Below are 20,292 nucleotides of genomic sequence, written 5' to 3' on the forward strand. Positions count from 1 at the left end.
TCAGCAGTAGTGCACGGCAACCCTATGTATTGTGGACCGATAGCGGTCCTTACAGAACAGCAGACTGTACTGCACTCAGGCCTATGTACCGTAGCACCCTATACCAAGTTACCAGTCCTTATAAAAACTTTTGTGGACCAAGCAGGTTGTGTGTTAGTGTTTAGCAGACTGTGCGTCAGTCCCTATACCGCTGAAGGACTGCTGCAGTATAGGGCAGCGGTCAGCAGTAGTGCACGGCAACCCTATGTATTGTGGACCGATAGCGGTCCTTACAGAACAGCAGACTGTAACGCACTCAGGCCTATGTACCGTAGCACCCTATACCAAGTTACCAGTCCTTATAAGAACTTTTGTGGACCAAGCAGGTTGTGTGTTAGTGATTAGCAGACTGTACGTCAGTCCCTATACCAATGAAGGACTGCTGCAGTATAGGGCAGCGGTCAGCAGTAGTGCACGGCAACCCTATGTATTGTGGACCGATAGCGGTCCTTACAGAACAGCAGACTGTACCGCACCCAAGCCTATGTACCGTAGCACCCTAGACAGACCAAGTTACCAGTCCTGATAAAGAGCTTTGTGGAACAAGTGAGTTGTGAATGATTAGCAGACTGCAGCAGAAGGGCAGCAGTCAAGTATAATATTCTTTCTATATTTGGAAGAAAGAATATTATACGTGTACAAGCCTATTACCGTACCACTGATACCAGTCCTGAAAAGAACCTTTGTGGAACTAATAGTAACAGCAAGTCTTTAAAATTATCCTCACTGCCTGACACACTGCTTCCTGCCTGTCCCTATACAAATTGGCAAAAAAGAGTAGGCTGGAACGATTAGCTGGAACAGCTCTTTTGTGGACCTGATAGTAACAGCTAATGATGATGATGATGATGATGATGAAGAAAGACTAATCTGGCTGAGCTGTCCCTAAAATAGCAGCATACAGCGCTCTGTCCCTTTATCTAAACTGACAAAAGAAACTCAGGCTGCTGACCTAACACCTATACCAGTCCTGAAAAGAACTTTTGTGTACCAAATAGCTAGCGTTTTCTCTGTCCCTACTCCACACAGGATCCTTTCCCTACAGTGACAGAAGAAAGAATGTAAAATGGCCACCGGATCGGGTGTATTTATAGGTTAGGGGGAATGTCCAAGTGTCCATGAGCTGTCATGTCTCAATTGGTTGTCCTGTAACACATGATAAACGTGTCACGAAAGGTTAAAGTTCTTGTATACATTAAACACGTAAGTCCGCCGGGGCGAACGACGGAAAAAGGCGTTCGAACCCGCGGACGGCGAAAGTCGGAAATTCGCCGCGAAACGACCGCCGGGCGAACCGTTCGGCCATCACTAATGGCGGGCGCTTTAAAAATTTTTTTTTTATTTTTTTATTTATTTTATTTATTTTAAAATAACTAAATTGTTTAAAAAAAAAAAAAAAAATTGATCACTTTTATTGCTGTCACAAGGAATGTAAACATCCCTTGTGACAGTAATAGGTGGTGACAGGTCCTCTTTATGGAGGGATCGGGGGTCTAAAAGACCCCCCACCCCTCCTTTACACTTCAATGTATTCAGATCGCTGAAAACGGCGATTCTGAATACCGGATATTTTTTTTAAACCGGTGCCATTGGCAGCCGAGTAAACGGGAAGTGCGTCATGACGTCGCTTCCGTGTTTACGATGAGGAGACTGGAACAAAGTCGATTACGGCTTCGTTCCAGTTCCTCCGCAGCAGCCGGAGGCATCGGACACGGAATCGGTGCTCCCGATTGAGCGGGAGCACCGGTAGCAGCGGCGAGAGGCGGCAGGAGGGGGGGACGTCCCCTCCCGCTCCTCCGGCATAACAGACGAGCGGCTTTTAGCCACATCGGTTGTTATACCTGGATAGCCAATCACCTGCTGCAAAAAACGGTACCAGGATGATGCCTGCAGGTGCGGGCATCATCCCGGTATAACCCCCGGAAGCCGAGTACGCATATCTGCGTACGCTCGGCGGGAAAGGGTTAAGCGTTAACGCTAAGGCGTGTTTAAAAAAAAAACATCCCTCTGATATTTTCCACTCTCAAATTACCCACATAAATATTTTTAAAGCTTAAAAACGCTGACGCTAAAAAAAGTTGGTATATCGTTTATGAGCGTTTTTGAGCTTTTTTCAGTGTCAGTGTCAAAACTGCTCTAACGCTGGAGCCTCTGAAGGCGCTGGTCCTTGTTTGTTTTTTTTGGAGCTTAAAGCCCCATACACACTATCACTTTTTTTCCTTCAGATTTACCAAAACCATATAATATGAGGTCAAATCTTAAGCCGCGTACACACGGGCGGACTGTATGGCCTACTTAGTCCGTCGAAACACATTTCAGCGGACAGTCCGCTTGTGTGTGGGCTTCAGCGGACTTTTTCAGCGTGCAGTCTGGCGGACTAAGTATTTCGGAATTTTCGAAATACTGTCCGTCATACTTTGGTTTCAGCGGACAATCCGATCGTCAGTAGGCTAGTTTGACGGACTAAGAATGGTGCATGCTCAGAAAGGATTTACACGGCGGAAGGGTGCTTTGCTGTGTCTTGGACTTGCTATTTCTAGTCCCGTCGTACGTGCTGTACACGTCATCGCGCAAGCTTTCAGCGGACTGTTTGTGCATCCGTGTGTGGTCAAGTCCGTTCATTCGAAAGTAGGATGGACTGTCCGTCGGATTGTATGACGGACTAAGTAGGCCATACAGTCCGCCCGTGTGTACGCGGCTTTAGGAGTTTCAATGTGTATGCAATCAGGCAGGCCCTTGTACTACATGGTTTTGGTAAATCTGAAGGAAAAACTCAGCAGAAAAACTGATAGTGTGTATGGAGCTTAAAAACGACCATGCCTGTTACAGCTCAAAAACGCCATGGTGTGTATGAGCCCATTGAATAACATGGTGTTGCCTTCTTAAGCAGCAAAAAAAGCTCAAAAAAGCTGCTGTAAAAACGTTCATGTGTATGAGGCCTTAACATTCCTCCTGATTGGAGGATTTCTGACACATGACAGCAGATAAGTCTGTACTGGCAGCCAGCAATGCTATAAAGTGCATATAGAAGGGAAAGGAAATGATCCCCAATACGTCTATATGTACATTATCCTATGGAGGGATTGGATTCCCTGTGGTAATCTCATATGATTGCCTCCATAGTGATAAGTTACCTCTCAGATGGATGAATATTGGGTGCAAACACCTAGGGGGGCTATTTATATAAAATTAATCACCTTTGTGAATTATCCCTAGAATGTGTCTAATTTGTTTATTTCCTGTGATCATGAGCTCCATCTAGTGGTCATAATGCCATATCTTACTGGTTGAGGCATTTCAAGAAAATAATGTATGATACTGATGATCATAGGAAGTAAACATATTAGAAAAATTACGGGGATTATTAGTGATGACTGTACAAGTGACACAAATTCATAGTAATTATTTTATATACAGACCTCCTAATGTAGATGTAGGGATGATCATTTTAAACATCATGTTTATTGATTGTTTCAAAGTAAACTAGAAAAAAAATATATAAAGCCTTTAAAAAACCTCCCCCCTGAATAATGATGTGTCTGATCAGTGTGAACTAAGAACTCTCATTACCCCCAAATCTCCCAGCAGTATGTGTCATGTGACACGGGGCTGTTTTCTCCTTAGGGTTATAGACAAAGGATTCCCCGACCACTATACAAATAGTCATACAATTTGGGGTCCTGCAGTCATTATGGATCACTGGACCATCTCAGAAGATCATTTCCATCAATGATAAATAAAATCTGAAGACACGGGAATGTGATGGTGGAATTGATGAAAAGCTCCTGAACTCTTCTAATGGGTGGACTGACCAGATGTCTACAGGAAATGTCCAGACTATGGAGACATGAGATGTCCTATCATCTAATTCCAATCTCTGGAGATGTGAGATGGAGGAAAACATTGGAAAGGATGGTCAGGATCAGCAGTCATACCTTGTGGGGAGGAGGATGAGGAGGAAGAGGTCGCCATGACATCAGAAGATGACCCGAGATGACATCACCTGGAAGGAGCACAAACAATAATAAACGTATTTGTAATGCAATGAGTGGAAACAAAAAGGAGGATTTTGTTCCCTTCTGTGGCTGACTGGTTGACCGATTAGAATGTATTAGAATTGGATGGATTTCTGTCATTTACAACCCATAAATATAAGAGGGTCAATCAGAACCTTAATCCCGGCATTCATCTGATTGGTATATCGGGGTCACAAAGGAATATTACCCTGTTTAGGGCCACAATTTATACAGGCTTGGACTTTTAGGTGTCACCTCCACAAATCTGTTCCATTCACAGCCAAGACTGATTGTAATCAGCACCAAAGTATCAGCCAGTAAGATGTCTATAGAGAAGTCAGGTGAAAAAAAGGAGACCCCAAAATGGAAGCCGTGTGATCAGCAGAGACCTCCATTCACTAATAAGATGCTTCCAAGAGGATTCTTCAGGAAGGTCGGAATTTATTCATCATAAAAACAGGGTAAAACGCAAACAATACATTGTGTGTCTCTTTAGTGGCCACTTTGTCAGGAAAGGTGTACAGGACACTTTAATGGGTGGGATCTGTGTGTGTCCTTCAGACCAGACTATACTGTACAGTATACGGATATGACAGGTTTTTCTGATAATAAATGATAATTATTGATATGAATTCTGAAGGAGATATGAAGAATAACCTTCTGATGAAGCACAGGCTACAAATGTTATAAAACTAAAGACTCTGAGAGTCATCTGTGAAAGGAAAGTTTACATTCAGAGCAATGAGTTACAAGGACACATTTAATCCAGCAGACAATGTGTTATAATGGTCCTCACACAACACCGGTATAAAGAGGATATATTTATATATTAGATATTTATTAGATATTTTTACAAGTCCAGCAAAAGAAATACAAAAGAGTCCGGTAACGAAGTGTGACATAAGAAGAAAGGGGCTGATTTATGAAAGCCGTGTGCCATCAGTAGAGGCGGACGACGAGACGCAATGCATATTCTCCTATTTACAAAATGGTGCGCCGGGAACAGAGCACTAATCCCCATTTACTATAGTGATCTCGGCACACAGCATAATGCAATCTGTGCGCCACTATGGACATGGCACACGGCATCTTCAATATTAACAGAAGATGGAGGTGCAAATATTATGGGGTGATGTGAGGAAGTTTAGTAACAACTGCCCAAAATAGAATGAGAAATTAATTTCAGAGAAAGCCTGCTGTGCCTGCAAGTATGTTTAGAACTGTGTGAGATCAATGTGCATGCGCAAGCGGCTCTTGTGCACGTTCAAATGTGTTTGTTCACTGCGTGGCCAAAATGTTAATAAAAGTCAAGCCTCACAAATGAAATTGCGTAGGTTGAACGGGCGCACCTCTAAACTTGACAATTTTCTTGTTTACGCCGCTTTACCTTTATGTATTTTTTAATGATATTTGCACACAGGTCATGTTAGCGTGTTATGCTGCCAACATGTGACATGCAGTTTACTTATTGTCAATAATTAATTGATTTATTTTATCATTTTATAATTATTTATTCACTTTTTGAATATAATCAACTGTTATTCATTACTGTATTCATTTAATCATATTTAATTTTTGAGCATTTATCACAATTTTGATTGTATATGAATTGTCCTTGCTGATTTCACTTAATCTATTGGAATTATCTGATTCATTTTCATTTCCTTGCACAAACAGTAATAGCCTCAGTGGGGGTAGGTAGCGCAGCTAATTTTGGTCTTTATATGCATTGTATTTTGGATGTGTATCACATCCTGCTAGCTGCAGCTGTAACTGGGTTTTTGTTTTTTAATCTTTTAGATTAGGAGCACAGTCATTTTTTTCTCTTATGTGACATGCACCCTGTTAAAATTATGTAAAAAGACTCTCGCTCCTCTAGCTGCTACTAAAAGGGCATTTAACCTTTGCCCTCTAATGCCTTGTACACACGGCCGGACATTCCGACCACCAAATCCGTTGGATCTTGTCCAAAACTTGTGTTGCTACACGCGGTCGGACAAAGTTGTCGAAATTTCCGGTCGGCAAGAATGCGGTGACGTAAACCGTGTACTACGAGACTAGAAAAGGGAAGTTTAGCACCATGTCCGGCACCCTTTGGGTTCCTTCTGCTCGTGTTTATGGGGTGTTAGTAGAAGTTTGGTTAGAGACGATTCATGCTTTTCAGACTTGTGCTTCAGATCATTACTGCTCTTCAGTTTGTGCTTGTCAGTGTGTATCTGCTTATAAGTGCGTGTAGTCAGTTCGCATTTGTTGGTCATTGCAGACTGTATCTTGGTATATAGTACGCTTTGGTTTTCAGTGCTTATTGTCTGCTCGTTTCTGTTTTTCAGGTCATTCTTTCAGGCCTTGCTGTTTATCGGTGCTTTCTGTTGTCTGGTCTGACCAGCCGACCGCTTTGAAGCCATGTTTCGTGCACATACTCGTCTTAGAGTTCGTGCTGTGCAGGGGCTTGGTGTTGGGCTTTTAGCTTTGACACAAGCCCAGTCCATGAACAGGGCGAGGAGGAGTTCATGGAACAAGAATTGGTTGCGCCAGCGTGACCAATTCTTGCACATCCTTTTTCTTCATGAGATCCGGGAGAATAATCCTGAGGATTTCAGGAATTATCTCAGGATGACGGACCCCGTTTTTCACTGTCTGTTGGCTTTGCTGACCCCTTATATCAGCAGGCAGGATACCTGCATGAGGCAAGCCATCACTCTGGAGCAGAGGCTAGTTGCCATGTTGCAGTACTTGATGACTGGGAGAAGTCTTCAGGACCTCAAGTTCTTGACAGGCATCTCCCCCCACGCTCTGGGGATCATTATTCCAGAGACCTGTTCTGCCGTTATTTAGGTCCTGCAGAAGGACTATATGAAAGTAAGTTTTCTCCTTTAACATCACATTCTATGTATTTAATGTTTCCTAATGTTTTGTATTTCTTTCATTGTTCCCTAATTACCATGATTGCAATATGCTGTAATTGATATGTTGTGCCCCTTTGTCCTCATGCATGCTGGATGCTTTTCAAGTTCCTTTTTTGTCCTTCATGCATATTTGCCTTCACTAACCTCCCCAGCATGCTCTTCTGGGCCCATATACACCTATAGCATAGTCACTTAGCAAAGTATTTTGTCAGCTCCATAGTAGTGCTTTCCCCTAAACACCCCCTAAAATCGGTATGTAGCGCCGACACTAGACTAAGCCCACGTACACACGGTCGGAGATTTTGGTAACCAAATCCGTCGGATTTTGTCCATCGTATTTAGTCCGACGAATTGTGTCCGAAACTGTTGCATACACACGGTCGGGCCAAGTTGTCTGGTTTTGCGGTTGCCAAGAATGCAGTGACGTAAGCCGTGTACGGCGGGACTAGAAAAAGGAAGTTCAGCACCACATCTGGCACCCTTTGGGCTCCTTCTGCTGATCTCGTGTTAGTAGAAGTTTGGTGAGAGACGATTCGCACTTTTCAGATTAGTGATTCAGATCGCTACCGCTCTTCAGTTTGTGCTTGTCTTTGCGTATCTGATAATCAGTGCGTGCAGTCATTAAGTATTTGCTTCTCATTGTGGACTATATCTTGGTATAGTACGCTTTGAAAGGCATTTTTTATTGTCTGCTTGCTTCTGCTATTCAGGTCGTCCTTTCAGGCCTTGCTGTTTATCGGTGCTTTCTGGTGTCCGTTCTGACCAGCCGACCGTTTTCAAAACATGTTTCATCTACGTACTCATTGTACAGCTTGTGCTGTGCAGGGGTTCTTACTTTGACTTTGACACAAGCCCCGTCCATGAACAGGGAGGGGAGGAGTTTGTGGACCAAGAATTGGTTGTGCCAGCGTCACCAGTTCTCGCACATGCCTTTGCTCCGTGAGATCCGCAAGAATAATCCTGATCATTTCTGGATTATTCTCAGGATGATGGACCCCGTTTTTCACCATCTGCTGGCTTTGCTGACCCCTTATATCACCAGGCAGGATACCTGCATGTGGCAAGCCACCACTCCGGAGCAGTGGCTCATTGCCACGTTGCGCTACTTGGCGACAGGGAGAAGCTTTCAGGACCTCAAGTTCTCTACAGGCATCACCCCCCAGGCTCTGGGGATCATTATTCCGCAGACCTGTTCTGCCATCATTCAGCTCCTGCAGGAGGACTATATTATGCTAATTTTTTGCCTTAAACATCACATTCTATGTATTTCATGATTGCTAATGTCTTGCATTTCTTTCCTCATTCCCTAATTACCATCATTGCAATATGCTCTAATTCATATGCTCTGCCCCTTTGTCCTCATGAAGATTTGCCTCACTAACTTCCCCACCATGCTCTTCTTGGTCCCTAAAACTATAGTCTAGTCACTTAATGTCTTTTGGCAGCTCCATAGTATTGCTTTACCCTAAACACCCCCTAAAATGTCTACAAATGTAATGTGTTTCCTTTAATTCATGCAAAGTGACCTTTTTTTGTTTTTTTGGAGTTGTGCCAAGCTCATTAGTAACCCCCCTCTCCCCAACTGCTACCTCAGCTGATAGCAATCTTCTATCTGATGACTTGACCCAACCCAATACACACTCTAAATACCTTTATCATGATCACATTTATGGACAAATTCACCAAAGCATGTAGTGTAAGGGCCTCAATACTTTCAAATGCTATTTTGATTTTTTTTTTAAACTTAATGTTTATTGAGATTACTGAGAGAAAAAAAAGAAGTACATAGACATCACCAAATGGGCATATCCCGGTGTAAGTATAAACAGAGATGATAATAAATGCAAGGTATTCAAACAATCATAAAGGAATGAGGAAAGAAAAGTAAGGATAGGGGGGGGAAAGGTAGAGGGGCACAGTTACATACGTGACTAGGGTTAGTCAGTTATCGCCGAACATAAAGAGCAATTAAGTCCTTAATAAGATATAGACGATGGGTATGATCATAGTATAGGAGCACTCCTCGGATTAGTAATCCAGAGCTCCCAGGATTTGCGAAAACGACTTGTGGAGTGGTTGGCTTTGGCAAAATAATGTTCCATCTGAAAGTTTTGGTTAAGGATTTGAATGACTTCTTCCAATGTGGGGGGGAGGGCTGTTTTCCATCTTCTCGCAATTGCGAGTCTGGCTGCAATAAGTATGTGGGTAACCGGAGTGCGAAGGTGGTTAGGCCAGGCAGGGATGTGAAGTCCTAGTAGAAGATCCAGTGGGGATAGAGGAAGGGTTACTCCAGAGAGTGAGAGAATTAAGCTCTTAACTTTGTCCCAGTAGTTTCTCAATAGAGGGCATTCCCACCAGACATGTAGTAAGGAACCGATCTGGTCGCAGTTCCTCCAACACTTGGGTGAGGTGTTCAAGTATATTTTGGCAAGTCTTTCAGGGGTAAAATACCATTTATGAAATAGCTTCTGTGTGGATTCCCAGTGATTGATGCAGCGGGATAAACGTAGTGGAAGTAGAAGGGCTTTCTGCCATTGTAGCTGCGTCGGTGGCTGGTCTGTAAGGGGAGACCAGTATTGCATGCTGGAGGAAAGAAGATCCGAGTGAGGTTCGGTAAGGAGTTTGTATATCACCGAGATCCCTTTGCTTTTGGGAGTTTCAAGATTATAATGCGTGAGTAAGGGAAGCGTCAGAGTGTCCAAGGATGAGTAACGCATTTTGGAGAGCATAGACCTGATCCTTAGGTAGAGGAAGAAGGTTTGTTTGGGCAGTTCGTATTGTTCCATGAGACGTGTAAAGGTTTTCAAGGTGGAGCCTTCAAACAGCGATCCAAGGTAAGATAGGCCTCGGTTTGTCCATTCTGAGATGGGTAGGTCCGGGGAGAGAAGTTGAAGTGCATCAAGGGGTAGTTTAGGCAAGGTCTCCACCGAGATTCCCATTCGTTGATTGTATTAACGCTGACCATGTTTTCCTGGAGGCCGTGATGGTATCAAGTGGGTAGCGCAGGGGAGGGAGCTTAAGCCAGGTGGCTGCAAGCAGAAGCTTAGCGTTCGTGTCCAGTATGGTTGATTCGATCTGTTTCCAGTTTGAATGACGATTATCCGACCACCAAGTTTTCAGTTGGTCTAGAATGGAGGCTCGGTAGTAGGCCTGGACATTGGGTGCCCCTAGCCCTCCAGAATGAACTGGAGTCAGGACTATGGACTTCTTTACTCTAGGACGTCTCTGCTGCCAGATGAAACCGTTAAGAATCCCTTGAAGTTTTTTGAGTTGGTGTTGCGTCATAGGGAGGGGTATGGTTCGAAAAAAATATAGGATATGAGGCAGCAGATACATTTTAGCCTGAGCTATCCTTCCAGCCCAGGAGGCCGGGAGTCGGCTCAGGTCTTTGATGAGGCTAGTAAGTTTGCCCACGAGGTCTTCGAGATTGGTTCTAAGTAGTAGTCGACTAGGGGATGTCAAATGAATTCCCAAGTAGGGGAGAAAAGAGTTCGGGGCCCAGGCAAAGGGGAAGGTGGAGGAGATTGATTTTGACGTATGCGGGTCTAAACCAAGGTTCAGCATGAGGGATTTGCTATGATTCAGTTTATACATGGATATTCTACTGAATTGATCTAAAACTGCGTGCACCGCAGGAAGCGAGGAGAGGGGGTCAGTCAGGGCTATGATTACATCATCGGCGTAGAGGCCAATTTTGTGATCAGTATCTCCGATTTTTATTCCAGATATTTTTGGGTCTGATCTTATCTTCTGTGCTAACGGCTCCATCACTAGGGCGAAAATCAGTGGGGATAGTGGACACCCTTGTCTGGTGCCGTTGGTGATTTGGAAAGGTTGGGAGACTACTCCCGATGTCCAGATGCGTGCCGAGGGGTGGGAGTATAAGCCCATTATCGCTTTATGAAATGTGCCAGACACTCCAAATTTGTGGAGGACTGCCTCCATATAGGGCCAGTACACCCTGTCGAACGCCTTCTCTGCGTCTAATGCCAGAAGCAGAGAAGGCGTTCCAGTATGCTCCGTCCACTGTATCAAGTCGATAAACCTTCTAGTACCGTCGGATGTCTGCCTGCCAGGCACAAATCCGACTTGATCAGGATGTATGAGTTGGGGAATAACAGAAGATAGTCGTTGTGCGAGTAATTTAGCATACAGTTTTGTGTCTGTGTTGAGAAGGGAAATAGGGCGGTAGTTGCCTGGATTGTCCGGGGGTTTACCAGGTTTGGGGATGGTGACTATCAAGGCATCAAGGGATTCTTTCGGCATTATTCCTGTGGTGGCAAACTGATTGTACATGTCACATAAATGGGGGACTAATAGTTGGGAAAACCGCTTGTAATATTCGCTAGGAAGTCCGTCGGGGCCTGGAGCCTTATGTAGTGGGAGGTTTTGGATCAATTTGTGGATCTCGGAGTGTGTAAAAGGAACTTCCAATTGTTCGAGTTGTGTCGGGGATAGAGAAGGGAGGGAGATAGAGGATAAGAAATTGGCAATGTCGTGTTGGGAGGGGGGTGGAAGCGGGTCTGAGCCTGACAGATTGTACAGTTTCGTATAAAAATGTCCAAATTCATTTGCAATATCTAGCGGGTTAGTCATGCGTCTGCCCTGGGAGTTAGTGAGGTGTGTGATTTTTTTGTTAGCTAATTGCTTCTTAAAGTGTCTAGCCATATAGGCCCCTGGTTTATTGGCTGCTGAGTATGTCAGCAGGCGTAGTCTTTTAATGTAGTAGTCGAAGTTTTTACGAAGGTGGTCACTAAGCTGGAGTCTGAGGTTTTTGAGTTCCGAGGAGACGGCCTTCGATGGGGATTTCTTGTTGGTGAGTTCTAGGGACCTGATTTTAGTCAGGAGGGATTCTGTCATGCGTGAGTGATTTTTCTTTGCCTGGGAGCCAAGTTTAATAAAAAGACCTCGTAGGCAAGCCTTATGTGCATTCCATACTATGGAGTGATCAGAAACTGATTTGACATTTTGTTGGAAATAAGTCTCAATCTCGGATCGTATTGCAGTTTCAGAGTTAGGATCGTTAAGGAGGGAGGTGTTGAGCCTCCATACTGTGTGTTTGGGTGTTTGAGAAGGGGAAGCCAATTTAATCGTGACCGGAGCGTGGTCAGACCACGATATTGTGCCTATGTGGGAGGATTCAATAGACTGGAGTAAATGTTTGTCTGCGATAAATAAATCGATACGAGAGTAAGACTGGTGGGGAGGGGAAAAGAAGGTGTAATCTCTCTCCAAATCATGCATGCATCTCCAAGCGTCATATAAGTCCTCACGTTGGAGGAGAGAGGCCAAGGCTGAGGGCCTGCATCTTGAGAAACTGGTAGTGTCTAGCGTATGGTCAATAATTTCATTAAAGTCCCCGCAGATTAGCAGAGGGGAAGATCTGTAAGGTGCTATTTTGGAGAGGAGGGTGGAATAAAACTTTCTCTGGGCGCCATTAGGGGCATAGATATTGACCAGAGTGAGAGGGCGACCGTCAAAGGTGGCTGAGAGGATGATGAACCTGCCATCTTCATCGCATTCACAGTGGTGTAGCGTGAAGTTAACGCTAGCGCTCACAGCAATCATAACTCCCCTCTTCTTTTTCGGGGCGTTAGCGAAGAAGCAGTGGGGGTATTTCTTGTTGCTACACTGGGGTGGTTTGGATTTAGAGAAGTGTGTCTCTTGGACGCAAAGGATATCCGCATGATGACCCAGTGCTTCCTTCCATAGTAGATTACGCTTAAAAGGAGAATTGAGGCCTTTAACATTTAGTGAGGTGATCGTGAGAGACATGATAAGCGTTTGGCCAGGGAGATGCAAGCAAGCGGAGAGAGACCACACCAACCAATGAACACCAAGCAAAAAGAACAGAGAGGTTGAGTAGGCAAAAAAAAAGAAAACAATCACAAATAAAAAGAATAAAGATGTCAATGAACTGGTATATAACAAGATGTAACAACGTATAACAGTGAGAAATATCACAAAAAATATGTGCGCAGCACACTAATAACCTGGGGGTTGGAGGGAAGAAACAGAAGGTATAGTGCCCAGGCTGGATATGACAGCTCTAGGGGAACTGGGATATTAGCATAGTCAGGTCTTTTCCGCCATTTTGGTCGCGGCACGTCTGGTGGGCCCAGAGGGTGGGCCGGAGGAGTTAGACTGATCCGTGCCTCCCGGGGGAAGAAGGAGGAAGCCCCAATTGGTCAATTTTTTATATCCATCTTTCGGGTTAAGGATTGGAACAATTTTCTGCTGATGGGTGACCAGTAGTTTGGTAGGGAAGCCCCATTTGTATGTTATGTTTTTCTGTTGGAGGATGGAGGTTACCGGGGAGAAGGCCCTACGCATCTCCATTGTGGCCGGTGACAGGTCAGTGAAGAGCTTAATGGAAGCGTAAGGGGCTGGTAAGGACTTCAGGTTTCACGCGGAAGAGAGTATTTGTTCCTTGACCTGGAAGAAATGTATACGGGCCAGAACATCTCTGGGGACGTCATCTGGGAGACGTGATGGTTTTGCAATTCTATGGGCCCGATCTATGATCATGTCTCGTGCGGTCAGGCGAGGGAGTAAGGACGAGATGAGTTGTTGCAAGTATGGGGTCAGGTCGCATGGCATGACCGATTCAGGAATGCCTCTAAATTTGATATTATTTCGTCTGGATCGGTCTTCCAAATCGGCCAGTTTCATTTTTATGTGTCGGAGTTCTTCCGTATGGTGGTCCTGCACATCTAGCATTTCATTGTGTGCTTTAGAGTAATCCTGAAGATTTTCTTCAAGAGCGTCAGTGCGTTCCTCAATGCAGTCAATGCGGTCATGCATCTGGGAAATGGAGATCTGTAGCTCCCTGTGCAGGTCTTGCTGCAATGTAAGAAGCATATTCTTCAATGTGGATTCAGACACTGTGCTGTCTGAGGCAGGCATGGCCGCCAATGAGGGGGTAGAGTGAGAATTATGTGTCCCGGCCACAACTGCAGACCAAAGCTGCTTTTTGGCATGTGGAGCTTTGTTTGGGGAATGTGCTGGGGAGGTAGCCAGTCTCTTACCTCTGTCAGCCATGAGGTCACCTGGGGGCTCCACCGGGGGAGGAAGAGTGTCCATGGTGTCCCTGCAAGCATCCGGAGCGTCCTCCTGTGCTGAGTGCAGTGCAGTGTGATGGCCCAGCGAGGCCGCGGAGGCAGCGTGCTGCGTGTTGAGAAGGTCGGCGCCATCTTGGGCCTTCTGCATAGCGGCGGCTGTCGGATAAAAATCCGTTAAGCGGCGGGGTTTGGGCGGATTATACCGCGATTTCGACATGCCCCGTTCGTCCCTGCTCCTTCCCCGCTCCGGTGGTGTGGGCTGGGGAGAGGAGAGTCGCTTCGTGTTGCCGGTATCCAGGCCGTGGAGCGGAGCTCGGATCTCAGGCAGCCATCCCGGTCCGCAGCAGGCCACGCCCCCCGCTATTTTGATTTTTTAAACACATTGATTTTCTTGCTATGTAATAACAGAATGTCAAAATGTCCTTCCATTTAGTTATTATGACACTTCTTACCTGTCCAGTGGGCTGCCAATAGTGTAACTAAGGAGAAGCTTCACAAAGTATCACACATTATTTAGGCATTCAGCTCTCAATCAAGTGGAGAGGGTTACCTCTCCTAAACATCCCCCCTCATTTTTTAGCAAGGGCCCATCAGATGGGGGGGATGGGGGGTTATGACTCTCATAAGGGGACCTTATACTTTAGGCTTTAAATACTCATTTCAAAAAAATGTTATACTAATTTTGCCAAAAAATGTGGGTGTCTAATCTGCATGCAATGTTGATTTGTCAAATTACTATTTTTTTTCTTGTGTCACTACACAGTGTCCTTCAACGCCACAGGAATGGCAGACTGTGGCCTCCTACTTTGCCATTTTTATTATAGTTGTGCCTTTTTCAGCAACAATGCAAACCCAAGTTCAGAGCGAGATGAGGGGACAGTCTCTTCTTCAGATAATCTTATTATGTTGTGGGTCTGCTACACACACACCTTCTTTTTGTTAACTAATGTGTAGTGCATTACTGACCAAAATCGTGCTAATTGTCAGCACCATGGCAGGAAAATAGCATGATTGTCCAAATTTACACATCACTGTGGGTACTTTTTACAAAATGCACATCCACTATGCACTACAAGTGCCCTGCAAAAGTACACCGGAAACTGCACTTGGAGTGCAAAGTGGAGTTGCCTTTAGTAAATCGCACTCCTTCTCAGCACAAACTCAAATTTGACTACAAATACATTTTAAGGCCAATGAAAAAGGAAGCAACACATTGTTGAGAATTCAACTTTTTAATACAAGCACATTCATATGTGTGTTTATTAAAGGTTTTTACAACAAACCAAGATATTTTGGGTATCCAAAACAGAGTTTAATCATATTTTTTTACTTGTTTTTTTTGTGTAAACAGGCATGTATCAAACCGTAAAATACAGAACACAGGAACTTACAAAGTTCAACTTGGAAAAGTGAAGACAATATCAGACATGAGTATGTACAAACTGGGCTGATATTGTCTTCATCACATGGGGTGTGACCCCTGAAAAATCCAAATTTGGAAGATACACACAGTGTGTCAACATGTGCTATCTCCCATCATGGGGGATCAATGTACATGCTTTGGGGCTGCAACCCCTTCATCTCAGACACTTTCCACAAAACATGTACATTGATCCCCCATGATGGGAGATAGCGCATGTTTACACACTCTGTGCATCTTCCAAATTTTTAATTATGCAAAATACAACATTTTTATGTTAAAAAGCAAAAATAAAACCCTATCTAGTTTTTTATTTTTCACACTCTCCCCAAAATATCAATGATGTTCTTCATTTTATTTTTAACATCATTGATGTTTTGTTGTACAATTTCCAAATCCCTATTGCACCCCATTATCTCCCCGATCAAGATCTGGGCACTTTCACTGGTAAAAAACGGGAATCTTCCTCCACATCACCTAGAAAACAAAGCAAACAAACACACTATGTAATCCAAATATGGTGATATACATTGATAAGCTTACCGGAAGCTGTGTTCTCCGACACTCACCTGTTGTGGTGACAATTTGTCCAACCTCCACGATCTCTCCTTCCTCCTCCTCCTCCTGCTCCTCTGTTTCTTCTTTTGGAAGTTGCCCTTCTTTGGGAGGGGTGTGGTCCCTGGTGTCCTCATGGTGCCTGGTGTCCTCATACTTGCCGAGTCTTCTCTCCCCTATGAGAATGTAAAAAAAGATTAATTAGCACACAGAGGGCAGAAATAGGAATCTGAAACATTGCTTGGAAGTGTTGTACAATTGTGTTTTTGGGCCGAGTTACAAGGTGAGAACATTATTGGGGACACTTTGTTAAGCTGGAATACTTCCCTGCAGAACGATGTTTCCTACGAAAGAACGAAACCATGACCTTGAAAGTGGCCATTTTAAAATGCACAACATGAAATCAAAGCACATGGAGCATGTATGCAAGCAAGAATAATCATATGAACACACGACAATTACTTACTTTTTTTAAGAAAACTCCCTCAGTTTCAGGTCTGACCAGCGTTTTCTCAGTTGATCCTTGGATCGGTGTACCCCAAAATTCTTCAGAAGACTCTTTACAACTTTATTCATGATCTTGGCCTGATAGTTGGGTTTGGGTAAGGTCCATGCTTCCCTTCATAGTCGGTCCCGTTCAATATGTCGACCATCTCCAACATCTCTCCAAAAGACATATTTGAGGCCTTAAATCTTGTCTTCCTGGATCGGGACATTTCAGGCTCTGGGCTTTCCTCACCCTCCTCCTCGTTAGTGGAACTATTAGTGCACACCTGCGTTCTCTCCGCCATGTGCTCTCTCCACTGCTTGGGAAGCGAAGGGGCGGGGAATAGTCTGGAAAGAACGTCAGAGGCGGGCGGAGTTTCACGCATGCGCACTGTATATACAACGCAACACATGTGTATCGTCCGTACGATCTGGGAGGAGAGTGTGAGTCACGGACGCGGCAAACGTGGAAATGAAGGTAACATTTTTAACTTGGTGCTTCACTAGACTAGACTGCTTGTATCTAGGCCGATGTTGGGACAAGATTAGGAGGGATTTTAATTGCATTATTAGTATTTGAGGGTTTGTCTTGTGTTGTGTCTTGCAGACAAAATGGATCCATTCAACAATGCCAACTTTATGGGGCTATTCCTCAAACTCTACATGGAGATGCCCTGCCTGTGGCAGTTCCACAACAAGTTTTATAATGACAGATCAAAGAGGAACGCAGCACTGGAGAAACTGCTTGCTTTGGTGCAGATCAGGGTCCCCACGGCAGACATGACCTATCTGAATCACAAAATTGTGGCCATGAAGCTTACATATTTCAGGGAGAGAAAGAAGCACCTGGAGTCCTTGAGAGCAGGAGATCCAGATGCTGTTTATTACCCCAGGATGGTGCACTTTGACAGGCTGCATTTTCTGGTAGACCAAGGGGTACCCAGGCCACCACTCAGGCCACCACTCTCCAGGCTTCCTCCAAGGCATCTTTCACCCCCAGCTGAGGCTTCAGATGTCCAACCTAGGCCTTCCAGGCAGCACCATTTGGTGGGGCTCAGCTTGAGACAGGTATTGCATTGTTGAACATATTTCTTGTGTTACATTTAATGATGTTAACTAGATGTTCTTATTGATCAGTAAGTTGAGATTTCTCCAAGTGGTTTACATCTCAATAGACAGTAGTGACCAAAAATGATTGGGACGGAAAAGAAAAATGCTGGTGTCAGAATGATAGTCTGTTCTATTTGGTAACATTCAATTAGCAAAAGCAAGGAGCACAAAATGTTGTGATTGATGATCAAAAAACTAAAACTATGTCCCCTTTTCATACACAGGAAGACCTCAGTCGGGGGGAGGCTGTGGCAAGTGGCAGCCAGGAGGTCCACCAACGCCCTCCTTCTCCTGCCCCAGCTACAGGAGCCCAGCCACAGCCTGGAAGGATGCCTGGTGGGAAGTCACAAAGGAAGACCAGAGACTTATGGCCTGGGTTGAGTCTGGTGTGCCAGAAGATGCAGCCTCTTGAAGATCCCCATCCTGGGGACAGAAATGGCATCTGAATTTCCTGCTCTCTAGGACTTCAGGAGCAGACTTCTCTCCCTGAGATATCTACTCCTCAGGCCACCAATTTTTTAATATCTCATTTAGTCATGTCTGCCCTGGGGGCCAAAGGCTGCACCAAAGTTAAGAAGTTTCTCCAGTGCTGCGTTGCTAGTTTTATTCTCGAGCAAACAAAATATTTTGTTTTTGTTTGATGAAATACTTGTGTAATGTGTTTTCCTTCAAAAAGTACAGTTTATTTGTGAGCAGGCAGGTACATTTCCAAAATACAAAGTGAACTAAAGAACAAGGGGTACCAACACTAAACAACCTCCTGTAGATTAAAAAAGAAAACATAAAAAATACAATAATGTTGTTGTTGTAAGTTTACACCCAAAAAAAAAAAAAGAGAGAAAAGAGCAAAGTGTCTTTAAAGGAGATTTTTAGGGAATCCCCCCCCCCAAAAAAATCATCCAAAAAAATCAAACATTGTTTAGATGTGACGCAAACTAAAATTGTATTGCTGAAATGGTTAAAAAAGAGTAATGAAATCCGTTCGGGAGAAGTGTGTGTGACTATGAGCATCAAAAGAAGTTCATTCTTGCAGCATTGTTAAAGATCAAGAGAATGCGCTTGATGAATGCATTTTTAACATTGCAGTGTGACGAATGTGCTATATCGTTTACGAGCAGTAGTTTTACCTGAATGAGCGCTTCCGTGTCGGAATTTGAATGTGAGCATGCGTGGCACTTGGTCCGATCAAAATGCTCTACACATGATCGTATTAGGTCTGACCGGCCCAGTTGGTCGGGAAATATTTCCAGCATACCACACAGTCGGATTATCTGACGACACGGCCCGATAAGACGCATTCCGACAGATTCTCCGACCGTGTGTACGTAGCATAAGTGTGCACTATACATATGTAAATTTAGTTTTCCAGAACTGTAACAGAGTTCTGGGGGTTAATTGTACAGGTTTTTACTTCGTCCTCTCGTTACTGTCATTACTGGTATGCTTAGTGCGCATCTGCTGTGTCTCCGCTATGTGCTCTCCCCACTGTGCTGAAAGAGAAGGGGCGGGGAATAGACTAGAAAGAACGTCAGGGGTGAGAGGAGTTTTACACATGCACACTGTATATAAAACCTAACACACGTGTGTTGTACGTAAGATCTGTGAGCGGAGCAAGGAGTAGCGGAAGCGCTGATCTTTCGAACGAAGGTACAATTTTAACTTGGTACATCACTGGCCTATACCGCTTCTAGATTGAGGCCTGTATTGGGACAAGATTAGAAGAGTGTAGCCTGACATTAGGGTTTGTCTTGTGTTGTGTCTTGCAGAGAATATGGATCCCGGGTATCACTGGGCTTGGGAGTGCCATGACGTAGGCGCGCAGTGAGGACGGCCCTCGATCCGCCTCCTCCCTCCGAACGAGCGACCCACTGGATCCCCGCGGGAAGACGCAGCCTATGACAGATGCCGACGTATGAGTGGAGCGCCGACGCCGGACCCGAGAGCGAGGCTTGGACACGCGGAAGACCCGCAAGCTGCACGGCAGAAGTCAGAGGCTACAGAGAGGCTGTGATATGGTAACCCGAAGCCGCGCTGGACCAGCGCAAAGGGGAGTATCAACCTGACAACTCAGCAGACGGCCCGGGGATTAGCTGGTCGGACCCTAAACGGGTAACATCAACAGGCCGAGTGTGAGCCAAGGAGCCAGCAACCGGAAGCAGCGTGGGACGGAGCCTGAGCCTGAGACTGAGCGTAAAGGTACCGGACGGGGTAGGGGGATGGAGCAGGACCCAGATATCAAGTGAGTAAACTGCCATATATTGCTGCATAAGGATCCTACTAAGAAAAGACTGCTATAGAAATGTTTGCAGATGATCTGATGAGATAAGACATAAATTGGCTGACCTGGACTGACATGTTTGTGCATTAAGAGGGGAAAAGGGTTCTGTCATCCTCCAATCCATTGAGATTCAAATTACCATAGCTCTTTAGATGGTAAAATGCAAAAGGTATTTCAGCCACGAAGCAAGTAAAATAAGCCCTGTGACTAATCCTGTAACTCCATAGATCGTCCTGGAAATATAGGGGGGAATGATGGAGGGTGAACATTTATAGAAGGTCTACATACGATTCTTGACTAGACCAGACCAGACCTCCCCCCTAGAATGAAGGTGCTCCCCCTACCCGAATGCTAAGAAAAAAAGCTACATGGAAGTAGAAGCGACTCTTTATGAACTGTGGTAGAGTCGAGTTCGGGTGTC

The 20,292-nt window shown here is 44.7% G+C and overlaps 1 protein-coding gene across 6 annotated transcripts in view; it reads right to left on the minus strand.

The window, feature by feature from the left end:
• The window catches only part of LOC143963517 (NACHT, LRR and PYD domains-containing protein 3-like), a 156,632-nt gene that overhangs the window by 98,485 nt on the left and 37,855 nt on the right, over positions 1-20,292 (minus strand). For all 6 annotated transcript variants that reach the window (XM_077473175.1, XM_077473179.1, XM_077473177.1 and 3 more), the window contains one exon: positions 3,975-4,042. In XM_077473175.1, coding sequence (XP_077329301.1) covers positions 3,975-4,011 — 37 coding nt within the window. In that variant the 5' untranslated portion in view covers positions 4,012-4,042. The remainder of the gene's footprint in view (positions 1-3,974; positions 4,043-20,292) is intronic.

The sequence above is a fragment of the Lithobates pipiens genome, unplaced genomic scaffold (genome assembly GCF_037356315.1).
Source record: "Lithobates pipiens isolate NorthernLeopardFrog02 unplaced genomic scaffold, aLitPip1_a1.2 Scaffold_8, whole genome shotgun sequence".
Lineage (NCBI taxonomy): Eukaryota > Metazoa > Chordata > Amphibia > Anura > Ranidae > Lithobates > Lithobates pipiens.